General features: G+C 41.9%; 1 protein-coding gene across 1 annotated transcript in view; it reads right to left on the minus strand.

Annotated features, from left to right (window-relative positions):
* Nucleotides 1-1790: 1790 nt before the first annotated feature.
* The window catches only part of LOC131467605 (voltage-dependent calcium channel gamma-2 subunit-like), a 65740-nt gene continuing 46149 nt past the window's right edge, over nt 1791-21381 (minus strand). The window contains exons 3-4 of the mRNA XM_058641607.1: nt 5881-6021; nt 1791-2638 (exon numbers count right to left, since the gene is read on the minus strand). Of these exons, the coding sequence (XP_058497590.1) occupies nt 2115-2638; nt 5881-6021 (665 nt within the window). The 3' untranslated portion in view covers nt 1791-2114. The remainder of the gene's footprint in view (nt 2639-5880; nt 6022-21381) is intronic.

A 21381-nucleotide genomic window follows, 5' to 3' on the forward strand; every position in this document is an offset into this window, starting at 1 on the left:
ATTTTCAAACAATAAAATACAATATTTTTGAATGGTTAAATCGATATTTTATTTGCTTCTTAAAAAGTGTTGTTAGCTTTATCTTCACTTGTTTTCAAATATTTCAAGTCGAGTGTATGACAATAATTTTAAAATCTACTAGCATGATGACTTTTTATACTAATCTGCTTTGGGTTCGGTGTGAACGCACGACGACAACATTCAAACGTCCCGGCAACATTCGTGTTTTTAGATCACACACGATACAACGGTGACTCGTTCTGTTCCCTACGGGGGGTTCGAGTTTTATTTGTCATCAGGATTGATGCATCCAAGTTCAGAATCATTCAGTTTTGGCACCTTGAAAGACATTACGCTTTTTTTTTTTTTTTTTTTTTAAATTCTCATTTACAACAACACAACGCAAAAACCAAAGAACAAGGAAAAAAAGAACAACGAAAGACAAAGAAAGAGACTAAGGCTGTGTGAGAGTCCAAAGGAACCGGGAAAATAAAATAAAAAAACTCAATGAAAAGGCAAGATGAGAATTTCTTTCTGTTTTAACGGAAAAAAAAAAAGCATTGGTACGTTCTCCAAAGATTGTTCTTTTAGTTTCAAGCGTAATGAAGCCCCAGCCCCAATTACCCACTCAAAAAAAAAGATATATTGAAATAGACACAGTACTGTAACATTAATTTCTAGTTTGTCACTCCCACTGCCCTTACATGGTATCATTGTTCAGTTGTTCAAAACATAGGTTCCTTAAAAGCAGATTGGATGATTTTGATTAGCATGCATGTAAATTCTTAATATTTTTTTTTTTTTTGGAGTCATTTAGCTTCACCTTGCTGGTTGGTAGCCATGTTCTCTTATGCACTACTCGGGGTCTTTGGCAGTAGTGACAATGTCATAGTCCACAGTCTTCTTCAAGTTGGCAGAGAGATCGTCCATTACCCAGAGTTCCCTCTTCACTCGGCCCCTTTATGGAGCAAAAAAAGCGAAGGAAAAAACAAACCAAAAACAAAACGGAGGTCAAGTTTTCACCTGGAGTTGACCCTTAACAAAGATGGCCAGAGTTTCCACGGAAGGCCAAAACATTTTTCTCTGTTGTTGTTGTTGTAAAAGAATGTTTTAATGTGTCTAATACTAACCAAATATCAGTTTATCAAGTAGGCTGAAGCCTTGGCCCGTCAGAGCAGCCAGTCACGATGAATCCTCCATCTTGGTTTAGTTTCCATGACGACTTGATTTCCTTTAACTTGTGTGAGTTACCCTTTTTTTTTTATTATTCCTTGTCGATATTTTTGCGCCAGGGAAGTCTAGTCATGATTTATTAACATATATATTCATATATTTATATATAATCAATACATATATTAACTTATGTGTGTGTGTGTGTGTTTTTTTTTTCCGTTTTTTTTTCTCTGTTTGCGGCGTGAATCGCTCCCTGCTAAAATTCCACACCGCAATAATTCACAGTATTAATGCGAATAAAGAAGGAAATTAAAGAAGATACAGCAACTAAAGAAAGGAGTGGGCTTTAAGGGAGGTCAGTGTGTGTGTGTGTGTGTACGTGTGTCAGTGTAGGTGTGTGTGTGTGTATATGTGCTGGCGTGGGGGGGGGGGGGGCTTGTGGGATGGTAGTGTTCTGGTGGGCCCCCAGGTTCAGACTATGGCCCCGTTTTCATCAGACTGAGGAAGAGTAAAAAATATAAAGTTCCACTTTAAACGGGCAGTCTGGCCACGCTTCCACAGCCCCCCGAGAAAGACCTACAACCCGCCCTCCCCTACCCTACCTCCCCACCCCTGACTCCTCCCCCTCAAATCTTTATAAACATGTTCAAAACTTGTTAAACAATGGTAGATGGGAAAATCATGCATGTTTCTTTTTTTATGCATTTTTTTCTGTTTCCTTTTTTTAAATACGCCGCGGTTATCTGAAGCGCCGCAGAGCGCTCAGATCTTCCTCTCTGCTGCTCGTCCCTCACTCTCTCCATAAATTTAAGCCCCTGTCTGTTCCCTCTCTCCATCTCTTTACACCGTGTTCTGTCGTTTGCCCCCCCCCCTACACACACACATTTCCTCTCATCTAATCTAATTGTTTATTTCCAGTGTCCGAGAGCCCTCCTTCAGTTTCATACAGGTGTGGTGCGTCGGTTGGCGGCGTTGCCTGAGTCTTTCAGGTCCTTCTGGATGCAGTTGTGGACCTGCAGGAAGTTGTGGTCCCGCTCCGTGGAGTTATAGGTGGCTGTTGGCGTGCCCGTTTGGCCCTTGGGCAGCGTGTACATGGACAGCTCGGTGGAGGGCAGCGTCCCGAAGGCCTTCAGGCCCACTGGCGACGCCTCGCGGGAGTGCGAGGGATCGGTGGAGCGGGACGAGGAGCGTGAGCGGCGTCGGTAGCGGTAGCGGTAGCTGGGGATGCGCGTGATGGCCGCACCTTGGAGATAGTCAGCGGCCCGCGCCCCCACGCGCAGCTCCCGGTGGCGGTCGATGAACATGTGCACGGCCAGCACGCCCACCATTTCGGCCATGATGAAGGAGAGGGCGCCAAAGTAGAAGGACCAGCCGTAGGAATAGCTGTTTTTCTTGGAGTCACTCTTGGAAGGGTCCCCAGCGTTGGCTGATATGTACACAATGATTCCTATGATGTTGCTCAGGCCTGTGACAAAGAAACAAGAAAGACATTAAACTAAACTAAGAAAAGAGTGTAGGCTACCTGATTTTACCGTGGTTACCGTGGTATAGGCAACAAATATTTGTTTTTGCTGATCGGTAATTCCATTATAACCTTTCAGCATAATGTAAGTCATGTGATCTGAGAGAGAAGTCGACTTCTGCATCACAGGGAAGTTTAGAGAGAAAGGCCACTCCTATCAGTCTGTATTTACACAGCACTTGTTGAGTCCTGACAACCCCTCAAAGCTGCTATTCACCCACAATTTTACCCCTTCACCCATTCATACATGCCCGTGTGCAGTGCATTTTCTATCACACATCTTTCATACCCATTCACACACACAGCCGTCAACAGAAAACAACCCACGACCTTCCATTTGGAAGACAACTCGTTCTACCACTGAGCCACTATCGCCCCAACTGGCTGTTGTTACTACGCAGTCTATATAATGTCTATGGAATATATGTAAATATGAAGTCATTGACACAATGATGCTACACATAAAATAGGTTTCTAATATCCAAAATGTGTGTATTTCATACTTGATATGATACATGATATATTCACTGGCCAATTTATTAAGCATACCTGTGCAACTACTGTTTTTTAAGTGTCTTTGAAAGCAGCATAGTTCAAGACAATGGTGATTTAAATAGTGACATTTGAACAGTTGTACTTTGATGTTAATACTAGGACTGGACAGATATGATTTAGTTACTTGTTGTATATAAAGTGTGTGCTTCTGTCTATATGCATTTGGTGGGAGGGGCTTAAAACAGAGAGCTTCAATGTGCAGTATATACCGGGGGTGTGTGGACAGGACCAATCAAATAACAGCATTTAATAACCTAGTAACAACAAAGTTTTACATACATTAAATGAAGTATCTTTTATCAACCTGAGATAAATAAGTGCAATTACAACAATATTATGCATACGTTTATCATTTATAAAGATGCAAAACATTTAGGTATACCTACAGTACCATAGCTCAGTTTAAGTGTATGGGCCAGTGCCTATAAGCCAGGGTATGGAGCGTCTGAGTGAATAAGAGGCAGATTGAATACTTTTTTAATCTCGCGAGTGTGTCATCAATAGTTTGTTCACATTTCTGGTGCCGCTAACAGATGTCCTTCACAAATGCGACTGCGACATGATCAATGAGCGCCACTGAGATGAAAACTCAGTTTCAAATAACACAAACTAGATTTGCGTGTACTAACAGCTCTCACGTGAACGGACTCAGATTCATTATGCATTCCTTCCGTCCTGTGTTTTTACACATTGCTCAAATTTAAATCTCCTCTTAATCTCCACCTTTTTCACTCTTCCTCTCCCCTCTCCCTCTTTCTCTCTCTCTGTTTTCTTCTTCATCAGCCCCTCCGTCACTCTGGCCGCGTGTAAACCAGAATCCACACATGAACGGGCAGACAGACAAAAGGCACAACTGCATAACTGCACGCCAAAATCAGCGATAACAACAAAAATACACAAAGAGTCGGCTAAGCAGTCTGAGGTGTGAGGACTGTTAGGGCCTGATTGAGATGGATCAGATCAGAAGAGTAACAGGGACACCTTATTTTTAGAGTGTAATCCCAGTGGCCTCCTCTTAGCCTAGCAACAGGGTGAGAGAGAGAGCGACAGACAGGGAGGAAGAGAGCGAGAGAGTGAAACAGAGAGAACTGGATCTCTCACTTTTGACTCAGAGGGGAACTAGTTATTTAGCGTGGCACAGTAGGCCGTGGCCTAGAACCACGGTACAAACGCACAAAAAAAGAAAAACACACACCAAAGTGCTCTGACATAATGGAAACCTGCGCTATCTTTGTCTCCCTATTGCTTCATCCTGCGGGGAATGTTGAACACTACACACACACACACACACACACACATCAGCTGGTGGTCAGAGGACGCCTTCATGGCCATGGAGGTACAGTATGTGTCCATTTCAGTGAAATTTGATTTTTTCTATATTTGTTTCTCTCTTCAGCTCTGCCTCATTTTATATTATTAACTTTTACTCAGTCTGTGTTTGCATTAACACCATAAGTGCGTCTTTTTTCCGTGCGACATGTCTTAATCGCTGTTGAATTTTCACAATAAAACATAGACGCAGTTTGACATTTAAATAAAACAAATTTGCTCACCAATTTTTTGACTATGTGGGAAATAAAACCGATACAAAACCCATCCCTTAAAGCCAGAGTATGCAACATTTGCCGTTTGTGTCCTTTTAGTCTTGAGTTAGAACATTTAACCCTTTAACACCGAGCGTATCGCAGACGACGCCGTAATTACGCGACGGTCTGTGCTATCGGAAGAATTCCAGCGCTCGTCAAAGCCAACGCGTGGTTATTACGGTTATTTCACTCACGGCTGTTGCAGGAAGCTGGAGAATCAGCGTCTTTGTCACCAGGGAGGTAGAGAGTTAGAAAAACACCAGATAGTTTCAACTTTTTGGACTGTTTTTGCACATTGAGACAAAGACTCAAACAAATGTTATTTTAAATGTGATTTGTACTGTTCCAAGTTTCAAATTTGTACAACTACAACTACAGTGGTGTTCTTTGAAGTAAACCTTTTTCTTCATTTAAAGCTGTTAATACACTATTTTAAATTCAGTAAATTGTAAATAACTGCCAAATACTGAAAGTTATTCTGGAAAAATGGGCAAAAGCACTCAGTTATCAGCGTCTTTGTCACCAGAGAGGAAAGAGTTAGAAACACACCTGTACATAGTTTCCATTTTGTTGGCCTGATTTTGGACATTGAGACAAAACCTCAAACAAATGTTATTTTAAATATGTTTAGAACTGTTCAAATTTCAAATTTAACACTAAAAATCTGGTGTTCATGTACAACTACAGTGTTTTTTTTTATGTTTTTTTTTTTTTTTTAAAATAAACCTTCATTTTAAATTGTTAATACACGATTTTAAGATAAGATAGTCCCTAACATGCGGTAAATTATAAATAACTGGGCAAAATACATTTTCTTTTATGGTTAAAATAAGTAGAAAACATTTTGAGGCTTAAATGTTAAAGGGTCAACATCATTCTGCTAACCCCTAAAGAAAGATTCAAATTTAATTTAAAAACAAGTCTTGGAAATTCATTCATTCAATTAGTGGATCTGGATGTGAATTTGTAAAACTACTAATTTGTTGCAAACTTTCCACGTGTGACTGAAATGTGTCCACAATTTTAAGTCTAACCACACTTTACCTGCAGAGACGAAGAGGATGCCAGCGCTGAGGATGATGTTGTGGCGTGACTTGTAGAACTCGCTGGCGGCGATGCACAGCCCCCCCATGAAGAGCAGGATCACACTCATGATGGGGAAGATGCTGGAGGCTCGTACAGCGCCTGCGCTCACACACACACACACAAACACACACACACCAGGGCAAAACATAGTCGTCACCGTTGGGTGCAGGTTCTAATGCTGTTATTAGGCTTTTTTAAATGAATCAGGAAGTCATCAAAACATAGACGGATGGAAGACATTTAAGATAAAGTCATTAACCCAAATATTTTTTGCTTAATTATTTCAAAAGCACATTTCAAAAAACAACCAAGGTCGACCAAAGTCACAGCAACTTAAAATCAATAACAATAGAAGTAAAATAGTGACATAATAAAATAGCAAAAATGGTAAAAACTACATGGAAGTGAAGGCCAAGGAGAAGGGGGTGGGATTTAAAATGTTCAGATTTAACTTCTATGGCTAACTTGTTCCAAAGTTTAGGGGCAGCTACAGAAAAGTCTTGATTGTCTGAGTTTTTAGTCAGAATTAAGGGGAATTAGAGACTCCAATTAACAATCTCAAACCCACAAACTTATTATTATGAGGTGAGAAGTGCTTCTGTTGTCCTATATTTATACGAGAGTGACTACAAGACTTTTGATTTTTAGTTTCAGCGGCTGACGAGCATCACGATCACAACCATGAGCTGAAGTGAACGTGCTGAGGCATCTTCTCCAGATCCAGAACATCTGTTGTGTTGCTTTTCAAATGACTTGGATCTACAACTGGCAGCACATGTGCGTTCACGCTGAATGCGACACATATTTTTCACACTGCGAAAAACTGCGAAGATGCAAAAAAAAATCAAGTCGCTTGCTTTTGGGCGCTTGAAACGTTGAAGTTGCACAAAAAAAAAATTGCCAGCAACTTCACTTAATAGTTTGTATTAAGTCTTTGATTGTGTTGTGTGCGTCAGAAGTTGAGAAGTTGAGTTGTGCACCTCTCTTAGTGTCAGTGGAAGTTTCCAGTGCTTGAAGTGCTATCTTTATTGTTAAAAAAAGAACAATATCTATCAGGCAGTTGATCCACTGTGGAGTCGAAAGAAGAAGAAGAAGAAGAATATCTATTAAAATATGTTTAAAATCGTATTATATATATAGTATTCACTGACTTGTTGCCACATTTGTGTCCTGGAGGAACAGCATCATAAAGGGACACCAAATAAAAGTTTAAAGCATTGTTGGAAATGTTAAAGAGTTGATTTCCGGTATCTTTTAATGACCACAGATTTTCATAATTTAGTGTTTAATGATTTAGTAATACAAACGTCAGCCAATCAAATCATGTTCAAACTACACAGCCCAACTGGACCCTTCAGACAAGGTTGTTCTCCATGGTGCCAGTGTTTTCCTGTGGTGGACATCACATCTCATCACCATCACTTTACATTAGTAACATTAGTAACTCTTGAAAGCCTCTGCCCTGACAATCCCCCGTCAACACGTATGCGTGTCTCACTCTAGACGAACTTTGTTGGGTTATAACCTGAAATGTGTAATATGAACGTAAGTCACGTGATTCATTAAGAAGTTTAACATTTGGCAATATTTTGTTACAGTTACTCTTGTGTGGTGCTATAGCTTTGGCAAAAATGAAATACAATGAGCGGCAGATGTTTGAAGGAATGGAAGAAGCACAATTTACCGTTCTTTGGACCACTTCTTGTTATCATCTTCATATATTTAGTGTCCTATTTCTTTCCTCTTCTCAACTTCTTTTGATTTTGTATCTGTATTGACGATCTCTCCCCCCCTCCCCCCCTCCATCAAACCCTCCTCCATCGCTCCATCCTTCCAGCCCTCCATCTGTCCCTGTCCTCCTCCTCCTCCCCGCACCTATCAGTCTGTCCATCAGCTGTCTGTCTGCTTGGCCTCTGCATGCCTGATTTGCTGATTAGCCCTGGGGATGTGAGTGAGTATGAATGTGTGTGTGTGTGTGTGTGTGTGTGGGGACAGGTAGGGGTCATCACAGTGACAGTATCGCTGTGACAGTGTGTGTGTGTGTGTGAGCAGGTTTGTGTGGAATCCAGTGTCACTGGAGGATTTCATGATTTTAAAACTTCCAAAATAGGAAATGTTTTTAAATAATATTAAACGATTATATCCATAAAGTCGTGTGAAACACGAAACCCAAACACTTGCCATCTTTGGAAATAGTTGCCAATGGTAGATAGTTTTACATTCTGTACAGTATAACATGTTTAAATGTTACATTTTGGCAAATAAGCTCAAACCTGTTATATTTATTTTTTTAAGTTTTTAAGTTTTTATGCACTTGGTGTAAAAATTGGTGAAGAAGAAGCAGACCTCAGACCTTATTGCAGGAGATGAGTTTTATGGAGTGTGAGACATTGGCAGATTTGTGGTATTTTTAGGATATTGTGGTGTGTTTTAATGAAAAGAAAAGAGGTTAAAACCCCAAATGTTTCCTTTTCCAACTCGTTTTTGTTGTGCCAAAACCCAACCACTGATTATTCTGCCTAAACCTCACCTCAAACCTTAACCAGGAAATAAATATCATCATATTTCCACACATTGGTAGACACGTCAATTATTGTCTGTCTATTTCTAAACATGAACAGCGATGTCATTTGGTCGCACAAATCACTTTGCAGGCACCGCTAATTATGGCAACACAGTTGTCTAAGTTGTTTGTCGTAAGCATCCATCATAATTTCAAACGTTTGACCCGTCGTATTAAACCTTACTCGTCGTGGTTTGGATAATCAGACTAATTTCCCGGCTTGTTTATGACCCGTCTGGTCGTCTGATCGCTCGGGTCCCGCCGTTCAAGGTTAAACTAAGTCATAAAAAACGGGGAAGAAAACTACCAAAAATTACATTTAAGTTACAGTGTAATAAAATAAAATAAGCATTTAATTCGTCACCCCAGGGCACCCAAGTTAATTCCATCCATCCATCTATCATCCATCCATCTCTCTCTCGTTCTCTGGTGTAGCAGCACCATGATGGCTCCATTCAGTGAAGCAGATCAAATATTAAGGTGACCTCAGTGCTGGCGCTGCACTAAGCTTCCCCTCATCCACCTCCTCCATCCCATTTATCTCCTCGTCTTCACTGACATTGACACACACACAGGTCCACACAGCTGTCCTTTTAAGAACATGCACTGACGTCCTTTCATTTGGAGCCTAAAAACCAGTTCATGCTCAACCCTAACAAAACCTAACTTAACTGAAGTTCCTTAAGAAATTAGGTTCTGGGCCTCCTTAGGACCAGGTTTTGTTCTCCATGAGGACCATTAAGTCAGAAAAGGTCCCCGAGAGGTAACAACACACACACGTGCACACTCATCTGTTTTCCAGAGTAAGCAGAAAATGCCTCCTGACACACACGCACATACACGTGTGTCACACTTGACTGACCACTCACTCAAGGTGAACGATTGACGACTGACGATAAATGGAAATAAAGTAACATTTTAAATCAAGGAATGTCGGCCTATACGTCATCGTTACTTTAGCTGTTGGTGGACACAAACTCACCATTTAAATCCAAACCACAGCGTTTCATTAACGTGTTCATTTATTAGCGTTCATTTATTAATGTTATTTTATTAAAAATAACATATATATAAAAAAACCAGAATGGTGAAGAAAAATAAATAAAAGCAGAAGAGGAAAAGGAAGAAAACACCAGTGAAGAGAGAGGACTACAGGTCTCTGAGAAGCTGCTTTGCCACGAGCAAACTCTGCCACTCTCTCACTTTTTTTTTTTCCTTCTCTGCACTTTTTGCTTTCAGCGGAATTTAAAAGGAAGCGTTTTTATTTTATTTATTTATTTATTTTTTTTTTTTAACCAAACCGTGCTGGCCTCCAGAGTGAGAGCAGAGTGAGAAGATACTGTATCTACAGTGAGGTTTTTGGAGGCAGAGGGGACTGAGAGTGAGGGTCTGACTTCCTGGATGTGGGATGGTCTTTGTAAACTTGCCACTGTGCTTCATACGTATAGTACCATGCTGCAAAATATCAATAATCTTACTGAGTAAAACCTTTTGACAAACATTTACTGCATCTGCTGGATAACTGAGCCCACTGGGACCCATCACGACCTGGAAAATGTTCATGATCGCAACATCCTGCTCAGTTCTACGGCACACGGTAGTGGCCTGATAACACCTGAATGCACTACTTCACTTATTTGTTACAGTTTGGTACAAAGTTAAGTTATGTATGGATGAAGGATGACAATGCATAGGGTTCAGGTCAGGTTTAACTAAAAATAAAAAATAAAAAAACGCCACAATACTGGTCAGTTTAAGTTTGGGCAAAAAACAACAACAAAAAAAACACCAGTTCAAATAAATAAATAAATTGGTTGGCATTTTATTTTGTCTTGCCGAACCAAAATGATGTTACATAATTACATATCTTGATTATAACTTGATAGCGTTTTAACCACATGTGGCAGTTTGAGTAAATAACCATGATGTACGTATATATTGTGGTTATAAATGTGGTTAAGTTAAGTTTAGTTCAGGTTTGGGCAGAAAGAGCACCACTTGATGCCACGACGCTCGTTGTTACACCCTAACACCAAGCTTGTGACCAACGGACGTAGATGAAAACGTTTCTGTACGCAATCGGATAGACCCACAACTAATCGGACCAGTGATCCAGGTGACGAGTTTTAGGAGATTCTGAAGTTGCAGAGAGAAATTTAAACTTTGGCTGGGTTCATCCAGGCTATGATCCTCATGAAACGCAACTGAGAATGCAGTTTAGCTGCGTAGGAACTCTCGTAGACAGGGTTGCTGCTGTAATCTTATTGAACCTCGGTAAATAATGAATGAATTAAAATCATGTGGGTTTGTTTATTCTTGAACTCTGTCAGGAATTAGAAGGCATCGCTCGCTGCGTCCACCCCTGTTTTATCAAAACCCACGTATCCTCTTCAGTTGCAGGGAAACTGAGCTCGTCCCAGCTTGTACCGGGTAAAAAAAACAACAAAAAAAACAGGCCAACTGTCTGCTAATGCTCAGCATGTAAGTGATTTGTAATACTGTTTCTATGTTTCCCTGTTGGATATGCAGAGTTATTAGTTTACTGACGCTATTTTAAATTAGAAGAGAGAATTAGGAAGGCTTAAAGCACACGCGCCGAAACTATTACCCAGAGGAGTAGGAAGAAGATAATGACGATAATGGCACAGTTGCTCATGATGGCCCTGTTAACCATATATATATATATATATATAACTAGGCATTAGCTGATGTTTCATCTCATAAATGCCATATACAGGCAGGTGACATTAAGCAAATGGCTACAGGCAAGTGTTCCCGTGTTAAATTAGATCCTCTTTTATGATTATTTCTCTCTGCACACGTTCACAAACCTGAGAAACACACTGTGTGTGTGTGTGTGTCACACCGCGTCATCCTTGTATATGTGAATGAATACGCCTCGTACACGGTAAAGACACGAAGAACAAACTCTGTCCTTCTTTCACGTTCACCTTCCCCTCGTTTCTTCCTGCTGCTTGGTTTTGCTGCAGTACAGTGTGTTTACACTGTGTGTGTGTGTGTGTGTGTGTAGCTGGCTGACTTATGGTTTCATTAGCTGCAACAGAGGAGAGCCTTGTAATTGTGGCTGAATTATAGAGGTGGGGGTGGACATCTTCATGGGAACACCCTGGGGTTCACCCACCCACACACTCACACATCTCTACTTAAATGCACACACACACACACACACAAACTACAGTAAAGTGCAACAACACACCACCACCCCCACCCCCCATTACTTTGTCATAGGTTTATAAGCTCCAGCTCAACAAGCAACAAAGTGAACACACTCATCGATCAGCTTCCCACCCACTCACTCGCTCTATCTCCTGCTCCAGAGTGGGGTGTTTCCCATACACACTGTACGCTACCCACACAGGAGCAATCTGCTTGTTCTCTCTCCCTCTCATACACACACACACACACACACACACACACACACACTCACATCCACATTCATTTAAGTTCTGGCTTACACACACACACACACGCACATTTCGCCCACGTGGGAGGGCCCAGCAGCAAAGTACGTGGTAGTGGGAACTTGGCAAAACAGCGAAGGGAATAACTTTAGTGTATGTATGCATGTGCATGTGCATGTGCATGTGTGTGTGTGTGTGCAAAGCTAACAAACATGTTGACAGACAAGAAGGTAAAATGTATAGCGACGATGAAAACCTTAAACATGAAGACACACACACATGCACACACACCACCAGGCAGATGTGTGCGTGTCTTCATGCTTAACATACACACACACACCTGAGGGTGAGGGAGCGTGCGCTCGTTATTATGCCGTATTTCCTCTGTAAATTCGTGATTCGCCCCAGTGCTACAACCCCAAAATAGCCGCCGTGACGTCAGCGAGTTGAATGATGTCATCGGCGCGTGACGTCACGCGTCTCCTAGCATCACGATCCAGAGATTTGGCATTACAGCCGAGGATCCGCTGGTCTAATTATAGCAACAGTAAGACAGCGTGTTGCTTCCACATCAGAGTGTTCAGAACAAATCAGGACTCTCTCTTTGTGTGTGTGTGTGTGTGTGTGTGTGTGTGTGTGGTCATGTATTTCTATCATGGTGAGGACAAAGAGCAGTGAAGACATTGTTGGCTCTTTGTGGATTAAGAAAGGCATGCTGCAGGTTTAGGTTAAAGGTCAGTCGTGTGGAGTATAAAGATGTTCTCGGCCACAATTTCGAGGCACCTAAACTTAAACTTAAACATATTTTTACATTTTGTATCATAAAATTGATCAAACAGCTTCTTTGTAGATAAAGATTTTACATATAAAACAAGATATGTCGATAACACATCAACATGACAGTCACTGCAAACTTCTCCAAAGTATTAAATGATCTAACTAAGAGTTGGAGAGCCCCCCCCAGTTCAGTTCAGTTCACGTCTATGTTCATGTGCATTTGAAGCTCCAGTTGACACTGTCCAGGGTGTGAGTGGTCTGAGATGATTTTATGGGCCCTGCTGAGACACCAGGAACTGGTGATGTCATCCAGGCAATTATTTTCTGGGCTGTTTTGACCCCCCCCTGCAGAGCTTTCCTGTCCACAGCTAAACACCACACCATGATGCAGTACGCCAGCACACTCTCAGTGGTGGAGCAGTAAAAAAGCTTCCAGCAGCCATCTCCACATCGTTCTTGCACAGAACCCTTAGGAAGTGTAGTCACTGCTGGGCCTTTGGAACCACCGCCATCATGTTGGTAAACTAGGTGAGGTCCTCTGTGATGTGTATCCCCACTGTGGTATCATCTGCAAATGTAATGATGCTGTTGATAGGGACACAGTCATGGGTACAGGGTATACAGGAGGGGACTCCTGTGATGGGTGTCAGGGTGAAGGAGCAAAGAGGGCCAACTTTCGCCAGTTGAACGGGAGGAAAATCCAAGTCATTATTCTTCCCTACCAGGATGTCCGTGATGATAGTATTGAATGCCGAAGTGTAGTTAATGAAAAACCTCCTGATATTGTTCCCTGGGTGTTTCAAATGGCTCAGAAGAGAAGGAGAAGGTGAGCAGAAGCAATGGCATCTTCAGTTGATGTGTTTGATCTGGAGGCAAACTGGTGTGAATCAAAGTTTGAGGGTAAGCAGTTCCTTGATGTGATGCAGGATGAGTCCCGAAAGGCATTTCATGTCCACTGACCTCAGTGCTATTTTTCTTAGATGACAGGGATTATCATGGTTGACTTCAGATAAGGTGGAATGGTAGGCTAAAAGCCCTCAGCCTCTTGTTTGTGTAGACTGAAGGGGCGAAGGTTGGAAGTCTGGGTGGTTTAACACCTCTGTCGGTGAGGCATCTGCATCGACAGCCCCAGGAGTGTTGCCTTTATAGTTTGTAATGTGTTGTGGGTAAGATGGTTCTCCATCTTCTTTTAGAAGGTGTTCTTTGCAGCTTTGATAACTCTTCTCAGGTTTGCTCTTGCCATGCTTTACTGGTCCCTGTCCCTTGATTTGAAGGCTCTCTGGAGTGACTGAACCTCCATGGTCATCCAGGTTTTTTGGTTGGGTTGAACTGGATGTGTCAGGACAGTTCTTGTGTACTTCTGCAGCTCCAGATGTTCGAATATATCCCACTGTGTACAAGCAAAACAGTCTTGCAGCTGGGATATTGCTCCCTCAGGCCAGGACTTTATAGTTTTATGTCTGGCTTGGATCTTCTCCTGAGGGGGAGTGTATGCTGGGACAAGGAACAGTTGTAGCGGTGTTGCTCTGTATGCATGCTTTCAGTTTGAGTGTACATGATCATGGTCTCTGGTGGAACACTTCATGAAACCCCGTCTTTAAGCAAGCTTTATTAAGGTCCCCATCAACACTGAAAGCACCTTCAGGATCAGCCTGCTGCTGTCCGTTTATAATGTCATGCAGCTGAGAGAGGGCTACGGTAACATTAGCATCAAGTGGAATATAAACAGCAGTGATAATCACCACTGTGAGCTCTCTGGGCATATAAAATGGCCTGCACATGACAGTCATTAGTTGTAGGTTATGAGAGCAATGGGTGTAAATCACTTTGCTGATGGTGCACCAGCCATTGTGTACATTGCATTGATGCAAAGACCTCCTCTCCTCTTACTGGAGTTGCTGTTCCTTTGGTGGTGCATGGAGCAGGCTAGTCAGCTGAAGTGCAGTGTCCAGGATGGGCAGGTTTAGTCACAAATTAGGTTATTTTCCACCATCAGTAGCTGGATGAAACCTGGATGGATCTGGCATTGGTGCGGAAGATACTTGGTAGGGATCGTGTTTGTGAGGCAGTCGTCTCCTTAGCCTAGCCAGAAGGAATACTCTGCATCCTCACTTCTGCCTTCATTCCCTTCGCTGCCGCCGCCGCCTCACAGGCCCAGCAACAATCCAGGGAGAGCCCGGTGGTCTTGATATGTCTAGTTATCTGTAAAAACTGGAAAACTCTTGAAACATCGAATCGACATGCAAGTCCAACATTCTCATTCAACTCTGTGTGGGTGTACAAGTGCCTGGTCCCACATACTTCACCACACATACGCACATCCTCACACACACACCAGGCCGAACAATATGCACCAAAACAGAGAGCTCAGAGTGGCCATCATCATCAGACAACCCATAATACATATTCAATAATATAACATCCATCCATCCATCCATTTTCTACCACTTTATCCTCCATAGGAGGGTTGCAGGGGGTGCTGTGCCAATCTCAGCTGACATAGGGCGATAGGCGGGGTGCACCCTGGACAGTACGCCAGTCCATCACAGGGCCACATAGAGACAAACAAACATTCAACCATTCACTCTCACTCTCACACCTACAGTCAATTTCGAGTGTCCAATTTGCGTAATCCTAAAAACTGCATGTTTTTGGCCCGAGTTCAATACTACCATCACCTATTATGTATACTATGTGTGATGGTCTTGGTCAGCGTCCACAGAATCCATTATGTCCCTGCAGGTCCTTGTAAGTTCAGAAGAACAAGGATGTGTATGAGTCTTTTTTTTTTCAAGCCAATTACAGCCAGAACTGAGCTGCTGGCCAAATCTAATCCCATTCAACGGGTCCTCACAGGATACAACACACACGTTAGACACTTCAAACACGTTTTCACAAACTCTTACAAAGATACCCAAACTTTTCGTCTCTCTCTATCACTTTCTCTCTCACACACAGGTTTGTGCAGCTGTTCTACTGATCCTGATATGGTCAGTATGTATGCTAGAAAAGGTCCTTAAGAGGCATCAAATGTAACCACTAAATTACCAAACTACACTACAGATAAACAAACTAATCTCATTTATGTGAGTACAACAAATAAATAGAAATGAAACCACCAAGATAATCCCCACATGCTCTCACTTAATGCTGCCATACAACAAATATCAGCATGGGGTTTCAAGGACGGTAAGAGTTCAGACGTGATGGGCACCATGCTATACATCAAAACATGGCTTATGTAGGACAGTGCCGAGACTCAGCAGAATGAGGTGAATGTTGTGTCCTTGGACCATCAACTCTTTTTGCAGAACAGCCTGCAGCTTTAGTTGTAGGCCATCACAGCTTCACCCAAATTTGAAGGTCTCCAAAAGAACTGGCATTAACATCCGTCCTGAGTGATCTGATCACACACAGACCGCACTAAGTACATGTATTAACACACTCAATCTGTCCCTCAATGTGTCTTCAGATCCTAACACACAAAAAACAACAACATCTGAGGGTGGTTTGAGGACATATGTGGCCACATTTCTGAGCTGCATGAAAACAATTGATCTTCAAGATGAATTAGAGCCCAGCTCCTCAGCTGACGTCTCCTCACAGTTTTGCATTCTGTGTTACAATAATCAACACCCAATGCATTTATTTACTCTGATCATGACAAGATTTCTTTTCTTTCTCTAGTAATTGTTCACGTTTATGGGCAGGGGAAGAGGTGATGTAATGGTACTTTTATTAGACAGACTGACAGTCACCTGTTTTTATTGGACTGCTGCATTTTGCATTTTGTGATGTGTTGATGAAGTGTTAATGTTCTCATCCTGCCAGTTTGCACTTGGATCTAAGCAGCTTGTGATTTGGCATCATTTTCAAAAAGTCTTTTAGAAATAAAAAAAAAAAATGCTCCAAAGTGTCACAAAAGAATATAATAGAAGAGGAGAAGACAGGGATTGTACTGGATGTTTCTCAAATTACAAATACAATAAGTCCATCTATCTATTGAGGATGTCAAGTAGAGATCTGCATGGGTGGACGTAAGAGAGCTTGAAGGAGACCTAAGGACAATTAGACCTTACTCAAAAAAGAACCAAACACAGATAAAATGATGACTGACACAAGTCTGTAGAGCTAGACAACCAGTCAGGGTCAGGAGAGGTGTTTTACAGTCATAATCAGAAAAACATTATTTAGCCTATTAAAAACTTATGAGAAATAGGCCAACTTTTGTTTTCTCACGAGGGTTGGTGAGCAATGTCAGACGACACGAACTGCAACTGATCCACTTACTTTCCAGAGGAGTCTGCTCTCTGGTTCAGAGTTTCTGGTTCAGTACATAAAGTGAGATAAAGTGTCAAAAGTCTATACCAGGTTACACATGAGAAACAAAGTATGAACAAAAAAAATCAGGTTCAACAGATCAGCAAGTCTTCAGATGGAGAAAACTTGTGCTCAAAGTTAAATAACAAATAGTCAGCGATGTTAGAAAAAGCTTGAATCTCTCACTCTGTATTAATTTCCTGAGAGTGGGCAGTGGAAATGTAAATATAACCAGAGACATAAAGAGCTTTTATATTTGAAACTAAAACTAAACTGAAAACTATTGATGTGAATGTTTTTAATGTTAGTGGAGGAGTCGGTTTCTTATTCTCCAAAAACCTATTCTTCAGTTTCTTTGGAGGTCGAGCACGTCATTGAGGGATTTTGATCATTTTTCTTTTCAAATACATATGCTCCAATCAATCTGGATCTGAGGATCTGAGGATTTTGATTGTGCTAAGAATGAGGGTTTATCTCAAATGCACACAAACTCCAGACATATGGTCAGAACCAAATAGAAGGCATCATTTCTTTACACAAATTGGTCGTTTTTATTGTTTTAAACATTGTTTTAACATTTTTAAACTGTGCAAAACAATGCCAGTTCCTTCAAATTACAATTCATCCATTTTTTGACAGGTCAGTCAACTCTAGTGTGGAGAGAAGTAATGAGTTGTATTCTGAGAAGTGTTAATAACCTGTGGCTGGATGCTGCTCTGTTTCTCACTGACTCAACTGACTTTTACCTCCATTTTATCAGGGTGTTTTTAAACCCTGGGCACTTTTTTTTATCTGTAAAAGGAAGTAGTTTTACTCTCTGTATTGGTTGTTAAAGGAACCGCAAGGCTGAATATCTGCAGCAGTGTCACGCCGGGACTGATGAAACTGCTGCACAACTCAAAGACTCCTGTGCCTGAAGCGGCTGATCAATGCAGTGGGGACAGAGCTGACTGATACCCAGGCTCTGGGCCTTCTGCTGGGCTTCTGTTCTGTTTGTGTGGTCCAGAGGGTTCTGGAGGTCTGGAGGCAAAAGACTCGGAAAAGAGAGGAGCCTAATCCTGGTTGTAGAGCCGGGGAACTATTGAACCAGCTGAACGGAGCTGAACGGCCCCCCTACTGACTCCATGTGACCCCGCAAAGCTCAGTCTGTACAAAGCAGACAAAAAATAAGGACTGAGCAACAGATGTGCCACTATAGAGCAAATGGGGCGTAATCGACAATGTTTGCACAAAAGTAGATCAGCGACGCCCAGTGCTAGGTTTTACATGGTGCAAATTGCCTCAAATGCTGTTATCTGTTTTTGATCCAACTGTAGTGCACAAGTGTCCTTTCTGTGCTTTTAAAGAGTGTACCCTTAACAGATAAGGCATACCGCGGACCCTGGTATACTTGCGTGACAGGGTCCTGTAGTATCCCACTTCACCATTGGGTGACGGTACAACTCTGGACGCAGGGAATAAGACGCATTCCTACCAAAGTAGAAGAAGAGAACGATGCTACGCACGGTTCAATCGGCTCACAGATGAAAGGCCTGTCGGAGGCTCGGATGACTATCCTTGCCCACTAATTCTTCTGTTGTTGAAATGTTTTTTCTGCTTGGTGAGCGGGGCTTAATACTCCATCTACAGGTGGGGTGGAAATTCAGTCTGCGCATGTGCTGTCCGTGCGCACCCAACACCCTCTTTGCACGGCCCCAAAATTTGGGCTGCATGCGCAGCCTACGCGTTGATGTTGCAATTTGTGTCATGGATTTAAATATATATAATGCCAGCGGTATTTTAAAGACAACTGACAACATTTTTGGATGGTCTGATTTGTATATTTATATGTGAAGAAAATATAAAATTAATTTATATAGATAGAATTCAATAAATCCTTTTATTTAGTCAATTAATAAAAAGGAATCTGTGTGTGTGTGGCTGATAGTACAACTACTGCAGGAGGAAGGCTGACTACTCGCCCTTACATAACCACATGTACAAATTCAACCGGAGAGGTGGGTGGGGGTGAGATGGCTCAGAGAGTGAGAGACTCAGCGAGAGAGATCGAAAGGGCCCTTGGGGAAAGAGATAAAGAGTGAGGGAGAGAGAGAGACAGAATGGAGAAAATAAAAATCTAAACTGAATGACGTCCATCCTTGATTTCATGTTGGTCTATACTGTTTTAGTCATTATAAATTGGTGTCAGTGTCAGCAGAGTGTTCATGAATCATATGGCTACACGGTCTATTTCGTGCAGAAACGGCTCTGAGTCATCTGCGTATGAGGATCTTTCCCACTAAAGTTGACGAGCTGCTCCATTTTCCCGATGCGAGATCGCTGTAATCATGAAGCACTTGAAAGGGGGTGAATCCACAGTAACAGTAACAGCTCCACAGATGTACAACCCACTGCTGCACTGCACCGTTTGGTGGACACACACACACACACACACACAGCAGTGAGTCCTGTTGCAGCAGGTTCTGTCACGTCAATTCCGAAATGGACAACTTTCTGGAGTAATTATTATGTTTTAAAGAGAACACAGAGTGTAAATCTTGCTTAGGACAAAGGGATGCAGTGTTCATAATAGAAATGACAACATGAGTTACATTGTCACTTCTGTTTGTGATTAAATGTAACTCAACATTTGTCAATAAGCAAGTTCTATTTGCCTCTACAGAGCTTCATACGTCTCACTTCTTCTATACGTCCAAATTGGCGTTAATAACTTCTTTAGAAGCTGGTGTTATACCATAATAAACATCCCTTTGCTGTCTGAGGACAACTTGGAAGTAAGAATATACTGCAAAGCCACCAGGGGGTGATTGCTGATTAAAAAACCCTAACTGTTTTGGGGAAAAATGCTTCTTTTCCTGAGGAGTTAATTGACTTGATCACAAGATTCAGATCTTACTCAATTTTACATGATGTCCATTTTGTAAAATGAATGAATTTTCGCTTGCCAAATGTCAACATGGTACCGGCCAGATTGCGAACATCAAGGCTTCAAAAACAGGAGTTCAGATTCTTATGGGTGACATCATAACCATTTGCCAGTTGGAATGAAAAATCCCCCCCCCCCCCACTGCACACGTTACTAACCTCTAGTGTCCAGATACAGGTGTTATCTGTTGCCTTCTCAAGCCTCTCTTTGATGCACTGCTGTTTACACTGCACAGCAACAGAGGCTCAGTTCACTTGTAACTATTGGTTTATTACACTTGTATCTGGAGCTCTGAATTAAGTTAAATTACACATGTGGGTGTAAAGCCTGCAGGACCGCTGCTACTCTTCACCTACACATTTATGTCCCTAGAGTCATGAAAGACGGCAAACTCCGATTGGCTAAGAAAGCAGACACAGCGCTGACGTCGAGCCAAAATATTGTGTTGTCTGATTATTGGGGAAAGGTACGGGCTATTTTTGTGTCTACACAGTTTGTGGAAACAACACTTATTACATGTTACAACATAGAGGATTTTTGAGCCACTGTCTCCTCGGTGTAAGTTGATAGGTCGTTTTGTGACTTTATGGACTTTTGGAGAGCGGTTTGCAAGATAAAATGGTGAATATATTCTTTGAAGAAGTTTGCAAGTCTGGTCGCTTTTTGGAACCCTTTTCTCTACAGAGCTCCCCCTACCTCGACATCCATCCACCAATGTCTACAGCATTGTCCTCACCTAAACTGACCGCTGAGACTCCCCCCTCCCCCTCCCTTGAAACCCTGATCAAAGCTCACATGATAATAGGCAGGATCTCAATGTTGTCCTGGGAGTCTCACATTTGAAAAATGTGTGTGACAATGTAAGTCTGAGGCAGAGCAGAGCGATGCCTCAACAAACAAATGTTGCATCATTTCCATCTGTCACAATGTGTCACCATCCACACTTTACATTGTCGAATTTTAGTCACTTAGCTGACACTACCACTTGCAGTGATTTAGAGGGACGAGCAGGAGCAGAACATGCTTTGATTACCATATCACTGGGGATTATGGTAAACAAACAAACACACACACACAAAACCAAGCAAAGAGTGCAAGAGTCAGTGTATTTGTACATTTACATCCTGCAGTCCATAAAAGCGGTGCTCGGAAAAACAAACAGAGGAGGAACAGAAGGGCAATTTGTGCAAATGCTCTCAGTCTCATACACTTAAGTACCTGACACAGCAATGTTAGATCATCAAATACATACAGAGTGTGTAGATATCCAGCCCCAATTAAAACACACCATCTCGGCTGAAATAAGCGAATGGCAAGCTTGCGAATGTGCGAAACGGGAGGAATTTCGACTTTCTACGTGCAATTAAGATGGCTAAAAGACAATGTTGCCAATATTCTATGGTTTCCTTTTCTGTATCCAATGCCTCGTGTCACTTATTACTCTGTTGCTA

Source organism: Solea solea, chromosome 10 (genome assembly GCF_958295425.1).
Source record: "Solea solea chromosome 10, fSolSol10.1, whole genome shotgun sequence".
NCBI lineage: Eukaryota > Metazoa > Chordata > Actinopteri > Pleuronectiformes > Soleidae > Solea > Solea solea.